The sequence below is a fragment of the Carlito syrichta genome, unplaced genomic scaffold, assembly GCF_000164805.1.
Source record: "Carlito syrichta isolate Samal-C Ts95f unplaced genomic scaffold, Tarsius_syrichta-2.0.1 Scaffold305684, whole genome shotgun sequence".
Classification (NCBI taxonomy): Eukaryota; Metazoa; Chordata; class Mammalia; order Primates; family Tarsiidae; genus Carlito; species Carlito syrichta.
The window spans coordinates 459,036-469,961 of NW_007249780.1; the positions used below are offsets into that span (position 1 = coordinate 459,036).

General features: G+C 41.1%; 1 protein-coding gene across 5 annotated transcripts in view; it reads right to left on the reverse strand.

The window, feature by feature from the left end:
* The window catches only part of RACGAP1 (Rac GTPase activating protein 1), a 42,467-nt gene that overhangs the window by 8,445 nt on the left and 23,096 nt on the right, over nt 1-10,926 (reverse strand). For all 5 annotated transcript variants that reach the window (XM_021714590.1, XM_021714589.1, XM_008062270.2 and 2 more), the window contains 8 exons: nt 9,650-9,852; nt 8,482-8,618; nt 7,005-7,074; nt 4,084-4,137; nt 3,339-3,419; nt 2,149-2,266; nt 1,700-1,830; nt 824-988 (listed from right to left, as the gene is read on the reverse strand). In XM_021714590.1, coding sequence (XP_021570265.1) covers nt 824-988; nt 1,700-1,830; nt 2,149-2,266; nt 3,339-3,419; nt 4,084-4,137; nt 7,005-7,074; nt 8,482-8,618; nt 9,650-9,852 — 959 coding nt within the window. The remainder of the gene's footprint in view (nt 1-823; nt 989-1,699; nt 1,831-2,148; nt 2,267-3,338; nt 3,420-4,083; nt 4,138-7,004; nt 7,075-8,481; nt 8,619-9,649; nt 9,853-10,926) is intronic.

Genomic DNA, 10,926 nt, shown 5'->3' on the forward strand with positions numbered 1-10,926 from the left:
TAAATCAAAAAAATCAGCCGGACATGGTAGCGCGTGCCTGTAATTCCGGCTACTTGGAAGGATGAGGCGGAAGGATCGCCAGAGCCCAGCAGGTCGAGGCTGCGGTGGCCGGGAGCGGCCACTGCACTCCAGTCTGGGCGACAGAGTGAGACTCCAACTCAAAAAAAAAAAAAAACAAAAAAAGAAATAAGCAACTTAATCTTGATAGCCTAGAACGGAATATCTCTAACATAAAAGCAAGAATATTCATGGCTAAAATTATATGATGGCTGTAGGCCAAACACAGTGACTCATCCCTATAATCCCAGCACTCTGGGAGGACAAGGTAGAAGGATTTCTTGAGGCCAGTTTGAAACCAGCCTCAGCAACATAACAGGACCCTGTCTCTACAAAAATATGTGATGCTAGGACTTGTTTCAAAATAATTTACCGGATAGGGTCAGGAGGAGGAGATGAGGGTATTGCTAAGTCAAGAATGGCCATTAAAAAAAAAATAGATATGAGATAGTAATCATGAAAATTAAATGCTAAGAACCAGGGATTAGTTATACTAATGTCTTTAGTTTTGTATGTGTCTGACAGTTTTCAAAAAGATGGGAAAGGGAGGAGAGGGGAGGGAAGAATGGAAGAAGGGAGAAAAGGTATTAAACAGATAGACAAACCCAAACAGGACTCTTGTACAAGTAAACATATTACAATTTCTATTCATTATTCGTGGAAAGAAATATGTTTGGCAGTATTAATTTTAGAATAAAAACTGAATTAAGCCTCTGAAAGGCTAATAAAGAAGCCATAAAACAATGATGGCTCCTATAAGTCATACCTCTCCAATCTTGACAGGTGTTCCTATCAGGGTAGGAATGCAGGGAAGAGGACAACGGTCCCGACATTCTGGATGAGAGACCACTCGACAGTCTCGACACTTCAGAGACAGCTTACCAAATTTTATCCGCTTTCCACATGGAACACAGGATTCAGGTTTAATCACCTGGGATAAAACAGCAGAAGGAACAACGTGGTATGAATTGGAAAATTAATAACATCTATCAACAGTCATTGAGCACCTAGTATGTGCCAAAAAAACTTTCTAATATATGTATTTCTAATACGTGTATTTATGTTTTCCTTACAATAATCCTGTAAGGTGGTTTTCGCTTTCTTCGTTTTAAGATGAGGAAATAGAAGCAAAAAGAGGTTAAGTAACTTGCCTAAAGGCATGCAGCTGGAAGGCAGCAGTTTAAAGCAGTGGAAAAAACATGACAGGAGTCAGAAAACCTGGATGTTAAATCTGCCACTTCTTATTATGTGGCTCCAACAAGTCAATTAATTCCTCTGAGTCTCAGTTAATTTGCTTGGGTTTTTATGAGAAAATAAAATGGTACAAAGTTAAAACATTTTTAAAACCTAAGGTGCTATATTCAAAAATAGAATGAAAACATGGATTACTAAAATGTACTAACAATTGCTTCTGAAAGGGTACTCTCTCTAATATTATTCACACAAGTGGAAGATCCTTTCTGTAACCAATAGTTACCCCTGGAGAATGGGACTGGAAAGAGGAAGAAAATTTGACATTTGACTTTATAACACTTAAGTTTGCTCCTATTACTTTCATAACTAGAGAGTAAACAACTGAGGGTTGTTTACTTAAAAAAAAGTTAAACATGCCCAAAACAAAAAGGAGCAATCAGAGGTTTACCGTCTTAGAGACGAAGTCATGCAGGCGCATCCCTCCATGACTTTGCTGCGTGCCTGCACTGTCTGTCTCAGTTCTGGACTCCAGCTGCCTGCTGCCCAGGGTAGAGTCACTGTTCCAAGGTTGTAAAGCACCTAGAAAACAAGACACTTTAAACTTAGTGTCTTAAATATTTGTTCCTTCTAAATTTTAGCCCCAATTTTAATTGGTAGATAAACAATAACCTGTAATCATAACCAGAAATAAACGAAGAAAAACTAAAGTTATGCACTAGTGGGCTAGCGACCCAAAAGGTAAAGCATGACACAAGCAGGTCTCTCTCTGGTCCTCAGTAAACAGCAGTAAGAAACTACCCTACATCCAATCCCCGCCTCAGGAGGGTTCTAAGAACTAACTTTCCCAAATGCTACCAGTTGCTTTACACAGGCAATTTAGTCACAAAACCAATGGACCTGTTTTCCTTTGGCTCCTGGTCCAGTATGGCACAGTCTCAATAGTGGACACAGCTTCAATGGGCCCTCCATCATTGGGAACAGTCACTGTAGTTTTTGCAACAATAGATTCATTCCCCTGCAACAAAAGTAGTAATGAGGGAAGGGCAAGTATAAATGACTCTAGCTTAACCTCCACTGTAGGGTATTTTGGAGCAGGTGAAAAAACCTCATTAGGTCTTAGTCAAGACTTAAGGCCAGTCCAAAGGCTCTTAAGCTGAAATCTTACATTTAAGAATGTAAATATAAGCCAGGCTTGGTGGCTCAGCCTGTAATCCCAGCACTTTGGGAGCCCGCGGGTTTGAGACCCTCCTGGGCAACTTGGTGAGACCTCATCTCTACAATAAAATAAAAAAATTAGCTGGACATGGTAGCGCACGCCTGTAGTTCCAGCTATTTGGAAGGCTGAGGCGCAAGGATCACCGGAGCCCAGCAGGTCGAGGCTGCAGTGGCCAGGAGCAGCCACTGCACTCCAGTCTGGGTGACAGAGTGAGACTCCAACTCAAATAAGAATGTAAATATAGAGCCGAGTGCAGTGGCTCACACCTATAACCCCAGCACTTTCAGAGGCAGAGGCGAAAGGAATGCCTGAGACCAGGGGTTGGAGACCAGCCTGGGCAACTTGTTGAGACCTCGTCTCTACAATAAATTTAAAAATTAGCCAGACATGGTGGCATGTGCATGTAGTTCCAGCTACTTGGAAGGCTAAGGTGGAAGGATCGCCTGAGCCCAGCAGATCAAGGCTGTGGTAGCCATGAGCATGCCACTACACTCCAGCCTGGGCGTCAGAGTGAGACTCTGGCTCCCCCCCACCCAAAAAAAATTATATATAAAATGTATATATATAAAATATATATATGTACCAACAAAAGAATGCCCTCAATGCCCTATTATATTTTATATAAAATATAAACATAGAGTATATCTACAAGCAGTTAAGACTCAAACATAGAGAGTAAACAACTCGTTGTTTACTTAATCACAGCAATTCCATTCATGTGGATGATAAGGATCCTATTACATAAGAAAAACTCACCAAACATCTCTCTCAAAATAATACTCCAGTGTTGACTCAGAGGAGTGTTAATGCTTGGGGTTACTAAACTCCAGTGTGTTCAAGACCACAGTTCTCTTGGCCTGACTCCTCTTACCTGGTCTGCTGTGGAACTAATGGAACGAGTTTTCTTTGCAGGTCCGGGGGGACCATCAATGAACTGTCGGCTATTTGAGCGCTAGACAGAAGGTAAAGAGCAGTAACTTTAATGCCAAGTACATCTGAAGCATGGAAGCTAAAATTACCCCATCAGACAACATAGATGAAAGTCCTGGGGACCAGGGCTATAGTAAATAACAAACAATGTACTCTCTTTCTCTTTGCCTATTTCTACATAGAGAACAAGTTGTACCAACAAAAGAATGCCCTCAATGTCCTAGAAAAAATGAGCAAGCTTTAGAGAAATTTAGATGACAGCACCATTAAAAAATAGAGCTGTAATCCTATCTAAGGACAGTCTTTGGAAACACATTAAGTACCTTAAACAAGCACACACAGATCTCTATAGATCCCATTATACACATATTTCATCTGAAGCTTATATTAGAGCACAAAAGCTCTGTGTAAAATTCATATGACAATTCAAAACAAACTTAAGTATATTCTTTTCCACTGTATGAATGAATTGAGATGCAGCCCAGACCAGTGAAATAGGACAAGATTCTTTTGCAAGTTACTACTTCAATAATATCAATACCGCCCCCAGAGCATGAATTCATTTGTAATATGTACTTAACAATGGCTAGAGCAATGTGTCAGGAATGCAGTATCACGGCAACATTTTCAAAGAAAACTCTTTTACTGTTACTTTATTTAAAAAAAAAAAAAGAAAAGAAACAAACCCTCTTTTCTCTTTTCTTCAGCTTGAAAGTCTTCACCAAAGAAGAATCCCAATCCTGTAGACAATTACACTGTATTAATTTCTTTGGTTAGGTCTCCTCTAAACTCTGTGCAAATAAATTTACAGAAAACTTTAAAGGCTTCTTGAGTTAGATGGCCTAATGTACAATTCAGGGAGAGGAAAGGGATGGTCTCAAGTGTTGTAACTATAAAGTTATATAGCATGTTGACATGCTTTCTTTCAAAAATTGAAGCTATTATAATAGAATCAGGAATCAATACCACAGAGGCAAGAAAAGGTTAAAGAATCAACTTCTGCCGGGCTCGGTGGCTCAGCCTGTAATCCCGCACTTTGGGAGGCCGAGGTGAGTGGACTGCGTGAGCCCGTGGGTTTGAGACCCACCTGGGTAACTTGGCAAGACCTCATCTCTACAATAAATCAAAAAATTAGCCGGGTGTGGTAGTGCACACCTGTGGTTCCAGCTACTCAGAAGACTGAGGCGGAAGAATCACCGGAGCCCAGCAGGTCAAGGCTGCAGTGGCTGGGAGCGGCTACTGCACTCCAGTCTGGGTGACAGAGTGAGACTTCAACTCAAAAAAAAGACAAAAAAAAAAAAAAAAAAGAATCAACTTCTGTTGTGATCATTTCCAGTGCCTAGTCCTTTATTTCTGATTATTTTTATAATTAGTTTTAGAACTTACAGAAAGTTAGGCACTAAACTTACAGAAAGTTAGTTGAGTTAGATGAATTCTTGCCCTTAAGGGACTGCTATTATCTAACCAGACGTTCTGTACAATATTGCTACTTTAGAAAGTTCTAGTTTAGGAACTTGGGCCCCCAAAAAAGAGGTTTACCACTGAAAAATTATTTGTCTTTTACACATGGTCTAGTTTCAATTCACCTATTTTAGCTATTGGCATCCATTTAGTAGTTACCTATGATTTCCTTATTCCTGATCATCTCTGAAAATACAGTATACAGAAGCAGTCACATATAGCAAAGAGTAGCTCAGCTAAATAAACTTAATTTCTCCAATTCCTGGTCATACAATTTAGTTTCCGGTTGTGTGATTCAGCTTCAGTTCAACAAATATCATCATAGGTCTAGCTCCAAAATCAGCTGATAATATGGTCTAGTTGATTTTATTATATATCCCTATTCTATATAGTTCATTATTTCAACAAGGTGATGCCTAACATTTGTATTTATAAGATGCCCATTTTTTCCCCTAGTCAAACACTGAATTTGGATAGAAAATCCTTAGCCATGTAACACATAGATGTCACTTGCTCTACCAACCACCAATAACTTCCTCTGATTTATTGTTTTGTTTGCTAGCTTTCAGTCAGCAACAGAAAGGATATACAAACCAATGAACTACCAGTCTCCTAAACAACAAAGACTATATGAGGAGATGACCTTTTATGCAGAACTTCACCATAAGTTAAGAAAAAGGAGCTGGGCTCAGTGGCTCAGCCTGTAATCCTGCGCCTTTGGGAGGCTGAGGTGAGCGGATTACCTGAGCCCGCAGGTTCGAGACCCACCTGGGCAGCGAGACCTCATCTCTACAATAAATCAAAAAATCAGCCGGGTGTGGTAGCACAAGCCTGTAATTCCGGCTACTTGGAAGGCTGAGGCGGAAGGATCGCCGGAGCCCAGCAGGTCGAGGCTGCGGTGGCCGGGAGTGGCCACTGCACTCCAGTCTGGGCGACAGAGTGAGACTCCAACTCAAAAAAAAAAAAAAAGAAAAAAGCTACTAGTGGGGCGCGGCAACTCACACCTGTAATCCAAGCTCTTTGGGAGGCAGAGGTGAGAGGATTGCCTGAGCCCGTGGGTTCGAGACCCATCTGGGCAACTTGGTGAGACCTCATCTCTACAATAAAACAAAAAATTAGCTGGGTATGGTGGCGCCACACCTGTAGTTCCAGCTACTTGAAAGGCTGAGGCGGAAGGATCACCTGAGCCCAGCAGGTCTAGGCTGTGGTGGCCATGAGCATGCCACTGCACCCCAGCCTAGGCGACAGAGTGAGACACATACTCAAAAAAAAAAAAATCAGAAAAGGTTACTGCCCCATAAAAGCAGGGCACAAAGAATTTAGACATGTTAACCATTGTTGATCACAGCCTTATGTAGTGCCTAGAAAGTCTTATCACAGTCTTCTGGCTGAAATCCCAGGACCTTGTTTTCTTTCTAATTGTAAAGTACAACTATACTTTCCTCAAGAACCAAACTAATTCAGAAATAAGGCACAATTCTATTCACTCCAAGAGAAACAATATGCTGGGCTCAGTGGCTCAGCCTGTAATCCCAGCACTTTGGGAAGTCAAGGTGAGAGGATTGCCTGAGCACGCAGGTTTGAGACCAGCCTGGGCAACTTGGCAAGACCTTGTCTCTACAATAAATTTTGAAAAAATTAGCTGGGCATGGTAGTGTACCCCTGTAGTTCTGGCTACTTGGAAGGCTGAAGTGGAAGGATCACTGGAGCCCAGCAGGTCGACACTCGGGTGGCCATGAGCCTACCACTGCACTCTAGCCTGGGCGACAAAGTGAGACTCCAACTCAAAAAAGAGAGAAACAACCCCTCCCTGGTTACAATCTTGCTAATTTTATTACTAGCTGGGGCTTTAATAAGTCAAAATACAATCAGTTAGTACACACAGCTCAGTGACCAATATTAAATAAACTCAACCTCATGCCAAATCCTGAATCCTATATTCTTACTTCCAGAAACTAAATAAATGTATAGCTCATGTGGATTTATATTTTAAATTGCTAACTCAGAATCAATAGCCAACTAATAAAACAGTAATACACGATGTTCAGAAGAGAGGGCAATATTCAGAAGAGAGGACAGGAGAGATGTTCCTGAGGGAGCAAGGGTAAGAAAAGTACATAATTCTCAGACAATAAATGCTTATTACCAGTGATTCATCAGTCTTGTCAAAGCTGATATCTGATAAAATGGAACCGGATTCATCAATGGTTGACAGTCTAGATCAATGAAACAACACAGTGTTAGATACAGAAGACTATGGGAAATAAAATTCACCAACATTCAGAACAAGTTCTACTGGTCAGGTAACAGCAGCAATTTCATAGAAAAATCTTTTCTATGGAGACAACTACAAGCTCAAACCCTGCGGTAGGTTGCTTCTCATGGTTTCCATGGGGGAGTGTGTGTGCATGAATACAGATGCAGCAGAGCTACTTTTTCTGCAAAAGCCTTAAAACAGCAGTTGAAAGTTATAGTCAGGGTTATGAGTGCTATTCTCTGCTGAGTTCATACTATAGTCTACTAAAAATTCACAAAGCCAAAGAATGAAGTTTAATTTGATCCCAATTGTGCTGCTTTCTATAAAAGAAAGTATTACCCAGCCCTGGCTTTTTAAGAAATTAAGCCCATACATCTTCTTAGTTATAAAGAGGCCCCGTAAATAACCAGGAAACAAAACAAATAGCTCTAAGAGTGCTGACCTTTCCCTACTTATTGTACTGGGGGTGCTAAATTCAAAGTCTGGTTAAGACTATTTTAAACAGTGGAGCAGTGGAACCAAAATTATTGTCTGGTCTTGGCTCACAGAAGCCTTTCTAAACCATAAGAGCTACAAGAGCTCTCTGGAGAGTAAACACTGCAAGTCTTGCTGAACTGCCACTTTCACCTTTAGATTTCTGAGCAATATGCAGGATTAGTTATTGATGTGCAGTTCAGTACCAACATCAAAATTTTACCAATGGTAAAACAATATCCTAAGATAAGTGGTGCTATGCTCAGAAGAAAATAACGTAGGTAAATGTGAAAGAATGTGATGATGCCTGCTTAAGGTAAAGTGGTTTCAGAACAGACTTTTCTGGAGGGATGGCTGTTGAGCTGGAACCTCAGTGGTACCAAGGAGGAAAAGAAGCAAAGGTCTGGGGAGGAGTAGAAGAGAATTTTAATAGGTGGAGCAGACCTAAAGTGAGTAGAAGTGGGCCAGCTTGAGGGACACAGAGAAGTGTGGCTGGGACAGCCACTGGGAAAAGGAGGCTGAGAGGAGACAGTGCAGGAGGCCTCACAGACCATAGGGAGACGTTTGCACGATCCTAGTGACACTCGGAAGCTTTTGGATGGTTCGAACCAAGTGGTAGTAGGATATGATTTCTGCTTTGAAGCAGAGTGCTCTGTGGAAAAAGAGGTGAGGACAGGAGTGGAGACAACTTAGGAGGCCAGGGAGAGAACCATATGAGAAAAGATAAAATAAAATAGGGACCTTTATTCCCCACCCACTCTTCCCCCAAAATCTTTTCTTGCTTTTTTCAACACATATTCTAGAAGCAGTTATATTTAAGAGTTCAGATAACAGGAACTTTCTGGCAGCTGTGTTGCTTGTGATCAGATAACAACAGATGCAGTTCCTACACCTTTTGTTCCCAGTATTGCCGCTGGATGGTTGGCCTCTGTTGAGAAAAGCCAGAGCTGATTTTTGCTCCTCACTCAGTTGAATGCTGCCAGATGTGTCACACATGAGCATCTCTCGAATCAGCTGAATCTGTCGTTCCTACAGACCAAAGCAGGGCAAAACATCATAACTAGCCAGGGGAGAAAGTCTCACCTGAAATTTGTGGGACAGGCAGACCAGAAGACATTAAATACAGCATTATGCAAATGGACCTTCAGGAAGGCTGCTACACCAACAGCATATTAATTCACATCAAGCACAGATTGTGTGTCTGATTTCTGACTGGTAAAATGAACTCCATCTAGAATAGTGGGGTTTCTGCTACAAGACTTTTGAATCAAACTGCTAATCCAAGACGAGAATGATGCAAAATGAGAGTCTTAAAATAGATTTCAAATAGCAAAAACACTTTAGTGTCATTTTATCAGGACAATTATTGGCTTTTATGGATCAAAGTAACCACCCACCTTTCTAAATGGTGGTGTAAAATGCATTAAAATGAATACAAAGCTGTAATGCACTGGAAGCAGACAATTTGAGCTTACTGAAGCATCCAACACTGTTCCAAGATGGATTAGTCCCTCCTAGTAAAGGCTTTCCTTTGCACTGTGACCCACCCTGGCACTTCAAAATGATAGTGTTCTATGTTGGTCACATTGCTCGAGTAGTTGACTACATCTGGCCTCTGAAGTAGAGAGCAGTGATAAAGGGAAGAGTTACGAGTTGTTTTGCCTGTATCAATGTCAAAATACCAGCTATTCATATAAGGATGCATATTTTGGGTAACACTTATAATAAACAATGAGGGATGGCCAGTATCTCGTGAGAGCTCAAGTACACTAGGGTTTCTCTGTCTTCCCCCCTAATTTTAATTCTTTAAATTCTCATTTGAAATCTGTCTACTAAATAATAGCTTCAAGTTTAAAGAAAAAATTTTAATTTCAAATTATAAAGAATAGGAATCTTAGGCTGCAATTTTAACTCTAATCTTGAGCAAGTTGTCAAAGAGCAGGTCGTTTTCAGTTCTTTAATGTGGAAGAAGAAATTGGGTATATCTGGCAAATGGAAACTATCCGATGATGCTTCCCCCTCCCCCACAATCACCATCTAGCATAGAAAATGATACACACCAGCTTTTCGCAGTCAGCTTCAGCTCGCTGTCTCCGTTTGATCTCTACATCCACCTGATTACGTGCATGCTTCAGCTTAACATCCAGAGCGCTACGCTCAGTCTCCGCTTTCATCAAAAGATCTTTGTATTTTCCCAGCTCATGGTCTGTTCTCTGCCACTTTTTACGGAAATCCTCAAAGTCCTTTGCCAACTGGATGAATTCTGAGGAAAGGGGGACATTTAATAATTCAAGCACCAAACAGAGTATAACTGCTCTAATAAATGAGTCCTATGGTTAGCTTTACTCCAAATGCATAATTAAGGGAGCAGCTGAACTATGGGCAAATCTAGCTGAAAATAACCAGGAGCAGATCCTGGATATGTTTGTCACTCTAGAAGAGAGCTTTGTGGGGAGCAATTCCTGTTTCAATAGGCCACTTACTTTTGGCTTAGCCAGTGGCAGCTGCTATGGAATATGTAACTCATTAGTCACCTGGCTCCAGATGCAACACTAACACTGAAAGCTCCTGAACAGAAGGCAATCAAAGGGGGATACCTTTGGGGCAGCTGTCACACACCATGACAGTTACAGCTATAAAACAAAAGCAGCCTCCTTTACAGTCACGCATTGCAGCACCAGAGAGATGTTAAACAGCAAATTCAAATGTAGCTGCTGTAATATGCTCCAGTAGATGTAGATTAATATTATAGATGTCTAGGCCTGCAATTCCATTCAGTTATATAATTATACAAATATTGATTTGAAAGTAAAGAGCCAATTTGCTTTTGCTGTTTAACACTGCCCTGAAGGGTATGTAAACATTCCAGTTGGGAAAGAGAAGATCATGCTAGCTGTTAGCAAAAGGTGAACTCTCTTCAAATGTCTGCAAAGAGAGCATCGCTTCCAAGGAAGCATCTCAAAGCAAGATAACCCTGGTGGCATTCATTCTTATCATCTGCTATTGGCAAAGACTGTTCTTCTACAACATATTCGCAAAAGTGCCTTACAGTTTTTTAGTTAACCTCAATCTATCTCGAAGCATCACTCTCCACCAGCATCATGAAGGAAGGTTCCAAGATGTGCATGTGCTGCTGGTCAAGCTAACCCAGTTTACAGCTGAAACTAGGCCAAATTCCACACAAAGCTAGCAGATTCTTAGGTAGTAAGGGCACTTTTCCCATTTGAATTTAACCTAAGAGGACAGAAACAATATAGTGTTCTTTTTAAGCAATTTTTTTTTTTTGAGTTGGAGTCTCACTCGGTCACCCAGACTGGAGTGCAGTGGCCGCTCCTGG